The 18,813-nt window shown below is 37.5% G+C and overlaps 1 protein-coding gene across 1 annotated transcript in view; it reads right to left on the bottom strand.

Annotated features, from left to right (window-relative positions):
• LOC122809305 (tyrosine-protein phosphatase non-receptor type 18-like) overlaps nt 1-18,813 on the bottom strand; it is a 1,521,908-nt gene that overhangs the window by 1,196,794 nt on the left and 306,301 nt on the right. Inside the window, exon 5 of the mRNA XM_044080695.1 lies at nt 12,791-12,829. Coding sequence (XP_043936630.1) covers nt 12,791-12,829 — 39 coding nt within the window. The remainder of the gene's footprint in view (nt 1-12,790; nt 12,830-18,813) is intronic.

Raw genomic sequence — 18,813 nt, 5'->3', positions numbered from 1 at the left:
ATGTTTTATTAGGAAAAGGAATGAGTTAATTTGACATGACTATGCTTGTAGCATTGAGACTACAAGAGGGACCTATATTTTGTTTAGGCTAAGGATGATCAATAAGGCAACACTGCTCAGTTCTTAACTGAGTTGCTCCTGGAGCAGCAGAAAACCTGGGAATGGTTGTACTGACAGCTGTTTAGTGAAAAACTAAGCTTCTAGGCTTTTGCATCTATAGACATGGACTGCTAATTGCCTCTGCAAGAAGAGCAGCAACGCACAAATGTGAGACTTAAATATGAGCAAAGAGAAAGAAGTTTTAAGCTAACTACAAATCAGGAAATAAAATAGCTGTTTTTAGTCTAAGTGTAACAAGACCACACAACCTACCTACAACAGTCCTAGAACTAACAGATACAATGCAATTAACTACTTAAATCAGCAGCAGACAGTATAGTATTTTCTGAAACTGTTAAAGTACAGTTACAGTATATAAGAGAAGTGCAAATAATACTTGGAGCCACTTTTGTGTGCTTCCCAGCTCAGATAGACCATGTAACTGCCTACTGCCACTAGATGAATAATCCCAATCTTCCTAATGTAAAAATACATTAAAGGAGTGTCTGGAGTGAAATGCTACTAGAAGCAAACTAACATAAAAATATGGATACAGCAGTTTTAAGCCGCTTATAAAAATGTAATTATTCAATAAAAAGCATTTCTTTGTGTAAATGAGCCAAGAGACACTCAATTGTTCAGAATTTATAAAGCCACTAAGAACAAGATAAGCTGATCAATAAGCCCTCCAGCCAATAAAACTATGTGCAGAAATCTCAAGTGTTTCTTCAACCTAAACAGACCAACCTACCTCCCAGTGCACTAGATAGAAAATCCACTGACCTCTTGATGTAAAAACAAGTGCTTGCTAGAGTGTAAAAGTACATTATTTTATCCAACAGCTAGCCAGCTAATGAATTCAGATCAAGTAAATCAGTAGAAAAGACAAAATGCACTTTATCAATATAAGCACAAGGAATGAGCTTATTAAGCACAATTTACACTAGGAGTGGGTAGCTTAAAATCATCAGGTATAAAAAAACAGATCCAGAAAAAGGAGGGTGGATGGGAAAAACTAGCAGGGAATCACCATCACTGCTTTAGTTTATGCAGGCTTAAAATCTTTTTAGAAAAGACAAAGGCCCAGAAATTCACTGTGTAAATTTTCATTTTCCTTAGGTTCATGGTTTCATAGGTTCATAGCTAATTACTAGGCTAACATTCTTAATAGGCCATTCTAAACCTAAACAATTTCCTTTCCAAAGGTGAGAATCAAACACTGTACCTTGTGTCCAAGTCAAACACCTTAACCATTATACCAAGCCCCAAACATGATGAAATTGCATAGCTCAGCTAGTTTTTAAGGTAATGCAATGGAAACAAAAAATATAAGAAGACCTAACTGACCATTGCTGGACTGTGTCATGAATACACAATGAACAGTTCATTCTTACTAATGAACTATTTTACCTAAATATTTTATACTACCAGAGTACTAGTTATATGTAACATAGTGCATTAGCACCCAGAGCCATATTTACATTATTTTGCCAACTATCTCTATCTGTTTTAATTTTATTTTACATATGTTAACAGGGACAGAGCATCAATCATAGTGGACTATTTTCAGCTCATCCCAGAAAAAATAATCAAAAGCAATAAAGAATAAACATAGTAATATATAGTTAGAGATGTGATAGTCCGAGTGTACAGATGTTTAAGGTAAAATAGTAGCATATGTTGATAACAATATAATATGTCAGACAATAATTATCTATGTGTCACATAAATACAAAGAGTTATTATGAGATATGGCTTTACCATTAATGTAGATGGGAAGGAGTAGGTAATTTATTATGCAATTTAGAATGCATTGGTAGGATTCATTGTTAAGGAGATTAGGCATAGCTGTAGTTGCTGATGGGTTATAACACTTCAGATTAACTGCTGTCAGTCAAGCTAACATCTTTAGCCTATGGCACTATTCATATATCTGCTTGTCATCTTTGTGAATTAATGGTATAGTACAGACTACACCTCTCAAGTGTACCTCATGATAGGATCATAGGAGGTTACAAGGCTAATGGCCCTGAGCTCCTTACAAGCCTAGCCAAGAGTTTATCCCCAAAAAAGAAACCTCAGTCAGCACCTGTTACCCCTGTCAATGAGGGACACAGGTGGAACCCCTAGGACAAATTTGTGGTTTCCCATCCACTCAGCAAGGTTGCAGTTGAAGACTGTCAGCAAGGTGCTCTGTTTGACGTGTACGGGAAGTCTATTCCAGAGACAGGGTAGCCTCTGGGAGGCAAACCTGTCTCTCCAGCAGGTTTAGTTGATGTTGCATATTAGATTCAGGCCTTTTGAGCAGGTAGGGCATGAGGAGTTAGACTTATGGATATGAAGCATCTCTAGTAGGACAGGGTCCGAGATTGCCTTGCAGGCGAAACACAGATCACCCCTGAGTAATCTGTATGATACAGAGTAGAGTGATAGTGATTTAAGCCTGTCTGCATAGGGCAGGTGTTGGAGGCCATGGATTCTCTTTGCGAGGTATTCCAGTGGCCTTTCCAGTTAATGCAGATGTTTGGAGCGGTACATCACAAACGGGGTGCTATACTCAATTATTGGTCTAATGAGGGAGGAGAACTGAGAGGTAATAACCTCATTTTTTCTGGATGCAATCCCTTTACTTATGAGATGAACCAAGTAAAAGGTTTTTCTGACCACTGCCGCTACATGATGGTCGAATGTGAGGTTATCAGCCAGAGTGCCCAGGCCTCTCACCATAGGCTATGTACTTAGGGAGGTTGTTGTTGATGTAGTAATCAGTGGGGGTCGTGTTTTTGCCGAATGGTATGATGATACATTTTTTTTGCATTTGACTTAAGGCCATGACTTTGGCACCAGTCATTAGTTGCTGTGAGACCCTCTTGCAACATGTTAACATCATCTTTGCAGCATGTCATCTGGAGAGTCAGTGACTACACCCAGCTTACAGTCTTCCGCAAACTTGGACAGCCACATGCCTTTGTCTTTGCCTGGACCTCTGAGAAATAGATGCCAAAGAGTAGGAGTCTCAGGACAGATCCCTAGGGAACTCCACTAGTGACAGGTCTGCTATTTTAGGTGGAGGTGTGGTTGAACAGGATGCTCAATGGCAACACCATTACTGACCCTATCAAACCACATTATGAGGAAAATTCCACATTTTCAGTATTAAAAAGCTTGTGTTCCTCACTATTCCACAATGAAAGATCTCCAACACATTCAATGTTATGATTTTTTTTTTTTACAGATATCCATGGTAAATCCTACAACATATTAATTCATTAAAATAACTTTTTTATAACTAAAAGGTAACACATTTTTACCATCCTGTTAGCTCCCTAGTTGAAATTGTTAGTAAGCTTTTGCATTTTACCTATTTGTTCCACATTATGACATGAAGTATTCCATGTTTTACCTATTTGTTTCACATTATGAGACACAGTTTTCTACATTTTACCTATTTGCTCCACATTATGAGAGGCAGTGTTCCACATTTTAGCTATTTGTTTCACATTATGAGACACAGTGTTCGGTACTTTACCACTTATTTATTTCACATTATGAGATGCAGTGCTCCAGTTTACCTATTTGTTCCACATTATGAGAAGCTGTGTTCCACATTTTAACTATCTGGTCCACGTTACAAGAGGTAGTGCTCCACAGTCTATTTGTTTCACATTATGAGTGGCAGTGTTCCACATTTTACCTATTTGTTCCACATTATGAGTGGCAGTGTTCCACACTTTGATGATGGAACGTTGAGTTCTTTAGTACTAATAGCTGTGTACCCAATAACATGTTATGCTGCCCTTCCTGCAGTTTAACATGCTGATATGAAACTGGTGTTACTTCACAAACAAAAATGAAAAAAAAGAAAGGAAGTAACTATTAAACCTGGTGCATTACCCTCCATAAACACACACACACACACACATTTCACCTTCTATGGTCAGCTTTATGACACACACTGTAAGCGAACAAATGACAAAGGAAAGTATGGGAATTGTAACTGCACACTATGTCCTGGCACACTTCTCTTACACCTGCAGCTCTAGGCATATAATCAATACTTTATCATTAACATCTCTAAATATATACGGATAAATTGCTGTGTGGTTTTAAGCTTACCCACTGGAAAGACCATATTGCTATGCTCATGTTCCTGTTTTGTCATATAACTGATAAATACACTGACAAATGCATTTGTAATAATCTGGTGTGCAAATAACGAAGGTCTCATTTCTGGGGATTAGAATTCACCGAGCTGATATGACTCACAGGCTGGCTCCCTTTTCTTTTGTGTACATACAAACAGATCATAGGACACTGGGAATAATACTTAGAATTACAGTCAGAGTTATGAAAGAGCTATGCCTTTCCTTTCCCATGTCTTGTGAAACGCTGTGAGGAAATATACTTTCAATATAGCCACAGCATAGGCTTAGAACTGACCATACCAGCTGAACTAAATACGTCATATACCTTCATTATTCAACTTATTTTACATGCTGCATTTCTATGTATTAAGTTGCAGTCCAAAGCAAAATGCAGAAATGCCTGCACTTCAGCCAAAAAAGAGAATATCTGAAATTATTTTAAATAATCATCCATAAAAATGTATAAGTTAGATTAGCGAGTTATTTTGTGTTGGTTGTAGCAACACTATTCTCTGGTATAAGCATCTGAAGAGAACTCTTTCTGATATTTTCATCCAGTTTAAAAGCATATGTAGTTGTGTTGAGTACAAACAAGTTTTTATATCCATTTCCTGTGTGAAGCTGGCAGTTTGCTGCTGAACAACTTCTCAGTTTCTTAGATGAATCAGTTCAGTATTTCTAACTCTTCTGCTCAGTGCCAGTCTTATCTAACGTTTTAAATTCAGAATACTATAACATGTAAGCTGTGGAAATATGTCCAGATACATTACTGTTTGTGCAATTCTATTAACCAGTATAAATAGAAGTGTGCTTGTAAAAATACTTATGGTCTTGTAGTATACATTGCTACTCAGTGCACACTGGGATTTGGGTGGCCAGATTCAGACTGACCATTCACACTGCAAGATTTTACACTAAGGATAGTGGTTCAGGCACTGGGCCAACAGATCTGTGATTAAGAACATGACTGTCCATCTGTTGCTGACACAGAATACACAGCATATGGAAATGAGTGATTCACACAGCAGTAGCAGGAATGCGTGCCATTCATTGTGCAGCCACATGGAACATTAGAGGAAAGAACAACAGTATTTATGTGGAAATATATAGGATTCCTGCTATGGTATATAGCTAGCCACCCCTGGTCACTGCATGTAACACCATAGTAGACAAGCTACATAGAACTGGGAATAGTACAAACAAAGGGTAAGGAGTAGGTGGAACTGTACCCCATATGTAACAGTACAGAAGGAATAAGGTGCTTGTGGAACTGTAACCCTTATATAACAATACAGAAGGTAAGGCATTTCAAAAGGCAGGAAGAGTAAGACTCTAGGACACAGCAGTTAAAGTGTGTGTGTGTGTGTGTGTGTGTGTGTGTGTGTGTGTGTGTGTGTGTGTGTGTGTGTGTGTGTCTGTGTGTGTGTCTGTGTGTGTGTCTGTGTGTGTGTGTGTGTGTGTGTGTGTGTGTGTGTGTGCGTGTGTGTGAACTTCCCCAGGTAGGTGGTCTTGTCTGCTGAACTTTTCTATCCATGCAGAAAAAATAATTCAACTCACTCATCAAATGCAGTTAGATATGACAGATTTACAACTTCAACTATGTAGATCCCCAAGAAGCTACAGAAGCTATATAAAGTTAGTGTGCACACCAGCATATATAAAAGAAAGGTGCAATATAATGTTAGTGTGCACACCAACATATGTAAAAGAAAGGTAGAGCAATTCCTTTTCATTTCATGTAAGTGGATTGCAGCTGGAGTGCCTTCTGTGCAGAGTCTGCATGGCCTCCCTGCTGTCGAGTAAGTTTTAAAGACATGCAGGTAGGTGCACATGTGTGTGTGTGTGTGTGTGTGTGTGTGTGTGTGTGTGTGTGTGTGTGTGTGTGTGTGTGTGTCTTCTGTGAAGGTTAGGCACCCGGCTGGCAACTCAACACCGTAAAAGGTCCATTGCCAATCAATCTGCAAACCGGTGATCCACTGTGGCAACCACAAACAGGGAAATGCTGAAAGACACTGCTTTAGTGTTTTCTTTTGGGTCCATGTTAATAAATTGACAGCAATTTTTTGATGGTCAGGGCATTACAATGAAACCAGTGAAGTCTTTAAACAAGCCGTAGCACTTTGACTACACAAAGTGATTGATACAATGTATGAATCACAACAGTGCACCAGCAAACCTAAATATAACAAAACAAACAAATGTTCAGTAGATATTTTTGCAGGGGGTGGTATTCACTGCACTTCAACCTCTTAACTCTGTGTAGTGACTCCACAATCACAAAATTGTATGCACTGCCATGAACTGTATAATTTGCAAACAAGAAAACATCTTTTCAACTCTGATGCAACTATTTTGATAGGAAGCACTTAGAGGTATTTTTATGACTAAAAGTCCAATCAACCACATTCTACAATCACATATTCAATATACTTATATGCTCCCTTTTCTTTCTGTTGGGTCTCTTGAATGAAGATACAACACAGCACCACTGTTAATGTTTACAAATGCGCTGTGTCTTCAGAATTCATTGATACTCATACCCTGGTAATGTAAAGTTGACCTCTCTATTTCTTAGGTGCCTTACCTTCAACTACTTCTAACTTTTTTCTACCACTCCATTTCAGGAAGGGTCAATTGTATAACTGCTGCTCAGTGCGTCTTAAACTTGAATGTAATGTTATGTATATATAACTTTGAAAAATAAATGTAACTCTTAAGATACCTCGCAAAATTGGCCAAAGCCAGATACAAGGTAAAAACACACCCCAAGATGAAGGATAATCAGAATGCTTCCTTTAGCTATGTTAGAAACCTCAAAAATATTGCAGAGCTAATAGTAAATTATAAAGCATACTCAAACCCAGAATACATTGCTGATATACTAGCAGATACATTTAGCTAAAATCTTCCCCCTTATCTCCCCTCCAATAAACTCATATCACATACCTACATCTAAATCTTCAAAAATCTCTGAAGAACAATTCCTCAAGGCACTATCCAATGCCAAGAACACTAGTATGGTACAACATGTGCAGGAAACATAAAGATGGACCTACAAAGATTTTAAAGCTTGATTTAAAAGGTGACAACTGTACTTCAACAATTCAAGTGTAACATGCTATGTCTGAGGAATGACAACTAGTGGAATATGAGAACTCGTTGCTAGCAGTAAGGCTAAAATAGAGAACAAAAAGGAACCTGGGGGGTATTATTATGAAGATCTTAAACCATCACTTACAATGAAACAGCATTAACAAATGAATCAAATGGTGGAAAAGAGTATACAGCAGAATCTCAAAAATACATGAATGTGATGATATCCCTTTATCAGACATTAGACTATAAATCTATTTATTTATTTATTTATGTAACATTTACCAAGAAAGTCTGACTGGGCCAGGAGCCCATTTTTATCCGAGGCCTAGAGAGAAAAGCTCCACTACAGTACATTAAAGTTGTACTACATTCAATGTTGTTAATTAACATTGAGGCAAAATTTTGTACATTACAGTTTTGGATCAGATTAACAAAGTAAATAATATTCACACACAGGTAATTATTTAAGTTATACAAAGCAGCACAATATATCCACTTGAAAAGAAAACATAAAAATAAGATAATGGTAAAAATTATATGCAATAAGCAACATACAGCAGAATATTTATACAGTGATGGTGGTACTGTATCATATGTAAATGTAAACAAATGAAGCACTACATGGAATTTGGGAGAAATTACATGGTAGGGGAGGTCTCAGAGAACATACAAAGGAAATCAACTAAGATGTTGAAGCAAAAAGAACTTAGGATAGCTATAATAAATGCTGATGGGTAAATGAAAGATATATAATTAATTGGATATGACTGGGCTATTTACAAATTCATAGAGCTTATAAGGCAGAGTCAGTCCAATGGCCATAGTCACCTTGCCAATACCTACTATTACAGGTACCTCCTGCCTTCAGGAGGTCAAAACAAGTCAGGCCTAGGATAAATTTATGGCCACCCACCAACCATCAGAGTTTGCCTTAAAAGAATCAACGGTATCATTCTATTATATTTGCAACAAAAGATTATTTTAGAGATGGGGAAGTGTAAAATAATAAATCTATCCCTCCAGCATGCTTTATTTATTTACTGATGGAGAGTCGGGTCTTAAGTTGGTGTATTTGTGGTGGTGAGTCAGATCAAAGATAGCTGGGTCCTTAATAGTATGGAATTCTAAATGCAAATCACTGCACACACACACGCATTCTTCAAAAAGCCAACATTTACTTATTACAGAATTATTTCATTATTTATTTGTAACTAAATACACGTATTTATTGACCATTATCTTTCAGCATTTATCCAGGTCAGACATAAAACTTTAGTTAACTGCCAAATTTTTAAATACATAGCATTTTTTTTTGCTGCTTGTACCTCTTCTGAAACAGGTAAGGTCTGCCTAGCAAAAGTGGCCTCACCATTTCATGAATGTTTATTTTACATGTGGTATGCTGCACTTTAAATCATCAATGATTAAAAAAGACAGTATAACATACATTTTTAATATACAGTGTACAGTAAGACATGAGACACTGAAAATCATGTTTCTGAGCATAGCTTTGTTATACCCTAAGAAATGCCAAAAGCAATACTACTTTGTTAGCTAAAAAAGTGTTTTAAGAGAAGGCAATGACCCTCATGCTCCCATGAAAAGGACTTTGTCCTCAAAGTGCCCTACATAATATAATCCACTGCAATGTTGCTGTGCCTTGGAGTAAAGGTGCATGCCCACTTATAAGACTCCCTCTCTCTGAGGTGCACAACTGTTCCAGTAGCACCAAGTCCTCAGTTCAGTACAACAATGCACCGTTGGATCTATACAGTCACATATCACTTAACTCAGCATCTTCATGTTTGTCATAATATGCCTACTCAGTTAAAGGGGACTGTGTCAAACATAAAAGGGGTAAAAACGGAACACGTCTTACCACATAAAAACTCTAAGTTAGTAAAAGAGACCTACTCACTCAGTTTAAACATGTGTTAACATTTTTCACATGGGTCTAAATATTTGGCTCCAGGTAATTTGGTGGCATTGACTAATGCTGATGTGGCACCCCGACACTGTGTATAAATGGGAAAAAGGGGTTATAACAGCAATGAAGACAACTGCTACACTGAAAGAGATCTATGGTCTTTTTTGTGTCTGCTTTATGAAACAGCAATGAAGACAATTGGTATGCTGAACGAGATCTATGGTGTTTTTTGTGTCTGCTTTATGAAACAGCAATGAAGACAATTGGTATGCTGAACGAGATCTATGGTGTTTTTTGTGTCTGCTTTATGAAACAGCAATGAAGACAACTGGTACACTGAAAGAGATCTATGGTGTTTTTTGTTTCTGCTTTATGAAACAGCAATGAAGACAACTGGTACACTGAAAGAGATCTATGGTGTTTTTTGTGACTGGTTTTATGAAACAGCAATGAAGACAACTGGTACACTGAAAGATATCTATGGTGTTTTTTGTGTTTGCTTTATGAAACAGCAATGAAGACAACTGGTACACTGAAAGAGACTGATGGTGTGCTTTGTGTCTGCTTTATGAAACAGCAATGAAGACAACTGGTACACTGAAAGAGATCTATGGTGTTTTTTGTGTCTGCTTTATGAAACAGCAATGAAGACAACTGGTACACTGAAAGAGACTGATGGTGTGCTTTGTGTCTGCTTTATGAAACAGCAATGAAGACAACTGCTACGCTGAAAGAGATCTATGGTGTTTTTTGTGTCTGCTCTATGAAACAGCAATGAAGACAACTGGTACACTGAAAGAGATCTATGGTGTTTTTTGTGTCTGTTTTATGAAACAGCAATGAAGACAACTGGTACACTGAAAGAGATCTATGGTGTTTTTTGTGTCTGCTTTATGAAACAGCAATGAAGACAACTGGTACACTGAAAGAGATCTATGGTGTTTTTTGTGTTTGCTTTATGAAACAACAATGAAGACAACTGGTACACTGAAAGAGACTGATGGTGTGCTTTGTGTCTGCTTTATGAAACAGCAATGAAGACAACTGGTACGCTGAAAGAGATCTATGGTGTTTTTGTGTCTGCTTTATGAAACAGCAATGAAGACAACTGCTACACTGAAAGAGATCTATGGTGTTTTTTGTGTTTGCTTTATGAAACAGCAATGAAGACAGCTGGTACACTGAAAGAGATCTATGGTGTTTTTGTGTCTGCTTTATGAAACAGCAATGAAGACAACTGGTACGCTGAAAGAGATCTATGGTGTTTTTGTGTCTGCTTTATGAAACAGCAATGAGGACAACTGGTACACTGAAAGAGATCTATGTTGGTTTTTGTGTCTGCTTTATGAAATAGCAATGAAGACAACTGGTACGCTGAAAGATCTATGGTGTTTTTGTGTCTGCTTTATGAAACAGCAATGAAGACAACTGGTACACTGAAAGAGATCTATGTTGGTTTTTGTGTCTGCTTTATGAAATAGCAATGAAGACAACTGGTACACTGAAAGAGATCTATGGTGTTTTTTGTGTCTGCTTTAAGAAACAGCAATGAAGACAACTGGTACGCTGAAAGAGATCTATGGTGTTTTTGTGTCTGTTTTATGAAACAGCAATGAAGACAACTGGTACGCTGAAAGAGATCTATGGTGTTTTTGTGTCTGTTTTATGAAACAGCAATGAAGACAACTGGTACGCTGAAAGAGATCTATGGTGTTTTTGTGTCTGCTTTATGAAACAGCAATGAAGACAACTGGTACACTGAAAGAGATCTATGGTGTTTTTGTGTCTGCTTTATGAAACAGCAATAAAGACAACTGGTATACTGAAAGAGATCTATGGTGTTTTTTGTGTCTGCTTTATGAAACAGCAATGAAGACAACTGGTATGCTGAACGAGATCTATGGTGTTTTTTGTGTCTGCTTTATGAAACAGCAATGAAGACAACTGGTACGCTGAAAGAGATCTATGGTGTTTTTTGTGTCTGCTTTAGGAAACAGCAATGAAGACAACTGCTACACTGAAAGAGATCTATGGTGTTTCTGTGTCTGCTTTATGAAACAGCAATGAAGACAACTGGTACACTGAAAGAGATCTATGGTGTTTTTTGTGTCTGTTTTATGAAACAGCAATGAAGACAACTGGTACGCTGAAAGAGATCTATGGTGTTTTTTGTGCCTGCTTTATGAAACAGCAATGAAGACAACTGCTACACTGAAAGATATCTATGGTGTTTCTGTGTCTGCTTTATGAAACAGCAATGAAGACAACTGGTACACTGAAAGAGATCTATGGTGTTTTTGTGTCTGCTTTATGAAACAGCAATGAAGACAACTGGTATGCTGAACGAGATCTATGGTGTTTTTTGTGCCTGCTTTATGAAACAGCAATGAAGACAATTGGTACGCTGAAAGAGATCTATGGTGTTTTTTGTGTCTGCTTTATGAAACAGCAATGAAGACAACTGGTACGCTGAAAGAGATCTATGGTGTTTTTTGTGTCTGCTTTAGGAAACAGCAATGAAGACAACTGCTACGCTGAAAGAGATCTATGGTGTTTTTTGTGTCTGCTTTATGAAAAAGCAATGAATACAACTGGTACGCTGAACGAGATCTATGGTGTTTTTTGTGTCTGCTTTATGAAACAGCAATGAAGACAACTGGTACACTGAAAGAAATCTATGGTGTTTTTTGTGTCTGTTTTATGAAACAGCAATGAAGCCAACTGGTACGCTGAAAGAGATCTATGGTGTTTTTGTGTCTGCTTTATGAAACAGCAATGAAGACAACTGGTACACTGAAAGAGATCTATGGTGTTTTTTGTGTCTGCTTTATGAAGTTGAAATAACATTTACAAGAAACTCACCTGAGTAATTCTAGCAGATCAAACTACCCAATAGCACGCACAACTGAATTGTACACATTGAAATACATTTTTGGAAGAGGGAAGGCCCCTTGTATCCACACACTCACAAAATTAATTACATCAACTCCATGGTTGAACAAAACTGGGAAAAAGAAACTCCTCAAAATGATGTTATGCAATCACTTTTTCTGTTCTAATACAACAGAGCAAATGATTTCTGTCAAACCTATCCTACAGAAAAAGCACAGGACAGCCACCGTTTATCCAGGACATGAACCCCACAACTGATTTGATTAAATAATTCACTAAACTATACAGTAGTAATAGGCATGAAGTCAGCATTTGTACTGATAAGCCATAACAAAAGTATATAGACTTCAATGTATTATTTTAATGGAGCTGTCTTTGAGAAACCAGTAAATACATAGCTTATAAAAAAAGTGTGCGGCATTACATCTGTACAGTGCCATTTGCTGACTTCTTATCGCATTTGATATCAGTATACAAGTATTTACACAGTGAGTTGCTACACAGATGATGGTGTCAGATCTGCTCAGGCATCTTTCTGTTATCTCTGACATGATACTATACAAGAACCCGGTATAATAAACATAGATATCTGACCTGCAAGCAGAGGAAAATCTCGATCTGCATGACCTACCTTTCCCATTTCCACTTCCCGACAAGCCATAATGATCACCTAAAAAAAGAGGAAACAGTTGTGTCAAATGCCTATTTCTGCACTTCATTTTTCTATCTTCCTTAACATTTGATTTTTGTTAATGTTTGGATCTACCCACTCACTTACTGCCAGCACCTGAATGTTGACTCCCATCTTCTTATCATGAGGGAAAGAAGACAGGACTATCACATGGCAGCTCCATTCTATCATGGGCAAGACTTGATGACTGTCAGTCTCTTTTACCTGACATATAATGAGGTCAATTTAGCACACATTCCTTTATGCTTCATTCATAGACATCTATCAGCATGACCCCACAGCTTTAATGCATTCTAGACGGAGTGGCCTTGCTTCCACTAGAGGTCCTAAAGTATAAACAACCCTCGGCTACCCCATGAATGGACAGCTGGTTAATGCAGCTTAATCCCCCTCCCATCAGCTAGCAACTTTGTTCTGACTTCCTATTTGAATTCAGGTTGCCAGTGCTGCAGACAGGAACCACCCTGCTGATAAACACACACAAGCTCTGCACTGTCATATTTCTAGTTAGGTATCTAACCATTCTCTTCAGAGTTCTATTAATATTCTTGTTCATCTGCATCAGTTTTCTATCACAAAATGAGCACTCTCTTGTCGGTTTTGTATCCTGCTGAATAATTACCACACTGTACTCTTTGCCATAATACCACATTTTTACTTCCTTACTTCATTGTAATTATATTTTTATTGCATGTTTTACCATTATTGCGTAATATTACCATTGTTGGGGCTCATATACCACTCTAATACATTTTAGACTTATCTGAGCTTCAAACTCTTCACATCAGATAGGAAGCATTGCTTTATTGTAGTAAACACCTTCTATTTCAGCACAGAGATAATACAAATTCTCCATCATGTTCATTGTTCACCTTATTTCCAAGTTTTCACTCAGTTGCGACTGTACATCCTGATGGTTAGTAAAATTAGTAGATCCTTCCAAAAATGATGCCGACATTTTCATACATATGCTGCCAGATGTCAATAAAATTCTGCCTAAATCCTGTCCTTTGTTGTCTAATTCTCTTACTATAGCATGTAACCAAATAAAGAAAGGACAGCAATGGTCAACTTGAAAGAAAGGAAGGCAGCCATCGTTTTCCAGTGATGTCACAATACATTCTACGATCTTCTTCAATTAAGAGATGCTCTAGCTTAAACTGTAAGATTCCAGTAACTTGTCAAAATACTATGACAATGAATTGGTAATGGGTGTGTTTGGCATAGTGGTTAATGTCTTTGTCTCACAGATACAAGGTACAGGGTTTGATTATGACCGTGAGTTATTAGCTAGGCTTAAAATGATCCTTGACAGCAATCTTTCTAAAGCAGTCATTCATTTAAAATGTATACGTACATACCAAAAATGGCAATAAGTTAGATACTCTGGCAGATTAAAAAACTATCTTGCAAATATCCTCCTTGCTACTACTATAAATGACTGATTCTGAATCTGGCCCTTTGGATATCTCCTACAGTTAGGTATGATGTCAAGATTATTCCCCCATTTTGCCAAAACTTTGTCACTGATTCAGTGCAGAGTCTCCTAATCACTGCTGCTGCTGAAAACTGCAGAAATTAAAACACCTGGACTAATAGCATAGAGGTGAAGGGGCAGGGTTACCAACTGGTAGACATAGCTTTGAAACCTCATTGGGGCACAACTGTGCAGCAGCAGAATCTGTGCAGAAGCAAGGCCTGGCAATCTATCTCCATAATATGCCAAGAGAACCTTATGGGGCCTACCCATAGAGTCAAAATAAGTCAATTTTGACCAGAGGGCATCTGTCATCACTGGTACAGTCTGCAAACATCAACTGATCAGTAAAAGCAATTTAAAGTTAAATTTGATTGCGTGTGAAACAGACTTTATAGATTTAGTATATGTGGGATTTTGGCGTATGCCCCATGACATATTTTGTAATGGAATATTACAATTTGCAATCTATTAAAGATAAAGAGAATAAAAGTTTTACGATTACTTGAAAAAAGGTGGTTTTATTTTTACATATTCACTTAATAGCATTATCTGATATTATTTGTGACGATCGTTTATTAGATTTCTTAAACGGATTCAAGTCTGTTACTTAGAGGTCTTACTTGGAGCATTGATCACTAATTTGATCAAAATAATAGTTATTTTTAATGGAATATTAAGAAATGAGTTTCACTTACACGTGACAAATTTGCAAGATATGAATTTAGGTACCATAATCTTACAGTACAAAACTTTTTTATATATCTCGTGAACTCAACTTAGACTTTTTTCTTTAGTTTAAATCACTGTTTTCCTCTCATTTCAATATGATGTGGTAATTAGGTTATTTTGCAAGTCATGTACTGAGTAGGGTGTTAAGTGCTCTGTGCAGGTTTTATAAATGAACCGTTTTATAATTAGGCAATAACACATGCCTGGGTGTGGGTAATGCTGGATTTAACCATGGTTGGTGTGGTTTGGTCAGGAGGGCGTAGCCCAAGTGGCCAAACAAGAACAACCATGGGTAAATCCAGCATTACCCACACCTAGAAATGGGTTATTGCTATTATACAATGACATTATTTAAGAAAAAAATACTCACTTTTCTTAAATAATGGCATTGTATAATGCCTCCGTGCTGCCCTTCCGCAGTTGTCTGGTATTCCGCGGCAGTTCTGATGTACTGCGCATGCGTATGCTTATGCAGTACATCAGAGCTGTGTGTGGAAGCAATGGAGAAAGCAAGATCTCCGTTGCTTTTTAAAAGGTGTCTCGCTATGTTAAAGGAGTTTAACATAGCGAGATAGCTTTAAAAATGGAACGGAGATCTTCCTTTCTCCGTTGCTTTTTTTAAAGCTGTCTCGGTATGTTAAATGGGTTTAACATAGCGAGACAGCTTTAAAAAAAGCAACGGAGAAAGGAAGATCCCCGTTGCTTTTTTTAAGCTATCTCACTATGTTAAACCCATTTAACATAGTGAGATTACAGCAAAGGAGCTATTCCGTTCTCTGTTGCTGTAACAAAAAAAAAGACTTATACTAATGGAAAAAGTCCGGGTGACCGGACCTTTTTCATTAGTATAAGTCTGATTTACAACGGGCATGCTGACCAATCAGCATGCACGTTTTGGAATATTAATGGGGGGGTCATTGTATAATTAGTGTTTTATTCTACTAGCTTGTTTTATTGCACTTGGAATTTTTGGTATTATATTTGCAGTTTAGTGAAGGTAATGTTAGGATATGCCAGTTTTAGGGTTTATTTGCTTATTAGTTTAATTTTACTTAGTTTAGTTAAATTTTATTCAATATACTTATTCAGACAGTGTCTGTCTGTTTTGCTGCAATGTCATTTTCTGATCCACCAGTTGTGGCTAACTTTTATTTTGTTTTCTATTAATTCTAATTACTTATTTTTATATATAGTAAAATTTAGGTTCTAGAGCTTTTGCTTTGCAGAAGGTAAATGTTGCTTTAGGGGGTTATATATTTTTTTCTTTAGTTTAAATGGGGTGAAATAGGGTTTCAGAGTAATACTTTTGATTGGTTGTGGAGCTGACATACATAGGACGTGGATAAGTGTGCAGAAGACATGCACAGACTGTTTATAAATAAAGAAGGTAGACCCTAAGATGGGATGTTTGACTTATTATACTCTATTTTCTTTTTGTTTTTAGTTCTAGTTATGAAAATAGCTGAGAAGAGCAAATGGTCTGACTGGATAAAAGGGGTGTGTAAGATATGTTCATTTCACAAATTAAAAAAAATAGGTGTCTGCCTATGACAAGAAATGAAATTCCCATTTTTGGACTCCAATAGTCCAGTATAAAATCCCCTACTTGTTTGCTTCATGACTAAGAAAACAGAAAAGATGACTAAAAGAACTGCTATAGTGGATGATACTGGAATCAACTGATACGAGACTGGAACAAAGGTCTTCATCTGTTAATTACCAAAACTTGTGCTGAACAAGTGCCAGTCTCTCCTTTAGGGGCTAAGTGTTCTTGTACCTTTCACAATAACTTCTGCAAAATGTAGTTAGGCTAAGAATGCATTTTTATATGTTAACAATACCCGAATACTGTCTCAAATAACATTCTTGATAAACAATAGCAGTCTGTAGAAATTCTTTAATATTCTGGAATGCTGGATAACAATAACAGTGCTAATATAACAGTGCTGATAAATATATCCAATGTTTTTGCACATATATTCTGATTCTCCTGACTAGTATAAACTGAAACAGTCTTTTCCTCCTGAATAGTGTTATTAATGCTGGATATTCGATCTGACTTCGGTACTCAGGCACGAGTGTCTGTATGGCAAAGACTTTTTATAGATCAGTTCAAAAGATTACTTAACTGACTCAACTGCCCAAGTCAGAAGTATTCCCTAATAATTACCAAAACCCTGCAATTTTCTACGAGCCTCTTTAACCTTGGTTTTCAGGCCTTGTCTTGCAGATGCCTCACAGTGCCTACCTGTCTATTCTTTATCTAGCATTCCATTGCAAGTACACATTTCTTTTGAGAAAGGAACATTCTGTAGCTTTCCCTTCAGAACTGTTATTTCTGCAGATTATCTTTTCCCTTCTGCTGAAGTGTCTTTCCCTGAAACTGTATGCATAAATGCAACACAAGTCTGACTCTATATTTTCAGGCCTATTCTACTGTCTATTCTGTTTTATGCCTAATAACTACATGTAGGTGAAAACCCTCAATCTTACAGCAATCCATGAGGTCCCTGCTGAAAATATACAGGAACCTTCTTTTGTAGTTACCTTATATCTGTATTACTAACTACTGTAATTTGGTTTACATATGCTGGCTTTGTGCCACCTCACTCATAACCTGCAGATGTTTCCCGATAGTAATGTCCTTTATGGTCTCAGAGGTACTATTAACTAATACCTTCAGTCTTCTTCTTCTTTCGGCTGCTCACGTTAGGGGTCGCCACAGTGAATCATCCGTTTCCAGTCCTCTGCCTCTTGCTCTGTCACACCAACCACCTGCATGTCCTCTCTCACCACATCCATAAACCTTATCTTATGCCTTCCGCTTTTCCTGTTACCTGGCAGCTCCATCCTTAGCATATTTTTCCCAATATACTCTGCATCCCTCCTCAGCACATGTCCAAACCAACGTAATCTTGCCTCTCTGGCTTTGTCTCCAAACCTTCTAACCCGGGCTGACCCTCTAATATACTTATTCCTAATCCTGTCCAACCACGTCACACCCAGTGCAAATCTTAACATCTTTAACTCTGCCACATCCAGCTCTGACTCCTGCCCTTTTGTCAGTGCCACTGTCTCCAACCCATATAACATAGCTGGTCTCACTACCCTCTTGCAGACCTTCCCTTTCACTCTTACTGGTACTCATCTGTCACAAATCACTCCTGACACTCTTCTCCACCCACTCCATCCTGTCTCTACTCTCTTCTTCACCTCTCTTCCACACTCACCATTACTCTGAACTGTTGATCCCAAGTATTTAAACTCATCCACCTTCGCCACCTCTACTCCCTGCATGCTCACCATTCCTCTATCCTTCCTCTCATCCACACACATATATCCTGTCTTAGTCCTGCTGACCTTCATTCCTCTTCTCTCTAGAGCATATCTCCACCTCTCCAGGGTCTCTTCCACCTGTTCCCTACTCTACCTAACCATCTAACTAATTAATTAATTAACTAATTCCCTACTCTACCTAACCAACTAATTAATTAATTAATTAATTTAATTAATCTAATACCTTCAGTAACATGGATAATTTACATAATTTTCAAATAGCTTTAACAGCTCCATATGCAGGAAGTATACCTGTAGCTATTACCCCATTACCTAGATCCATAGTCTTTAGATTCTTTAAGTCTAAGTCCTGATGTATCTGTGATGTAGTTAAAACCTGCACATTATTCTGAAAATCAGTGTTTCTTAATTCTGTGGTTTCTAAAACTGATTAGGCGAGGTAATTCTTTCTACCCTG

Source organism: Protopterus annectens, chromosome 8.part0 (assembly GCF_019279795.1).
Source record: "Protopterus annectens isolate FY-2018-M chromosome 8.part0, PAN1.0, whole genome shotgun sequence".
NCBI lineage: Eukaryota > Metazoa > Chordata > Ceratodontiformes > Protopteridae > Protopterus > Protopterus annectens.
The sequence above is the reverse complement of the archived record's forward strand: the minus strand, read 5'-3'. Positions and strand labels throughout refer to the sequence as shown.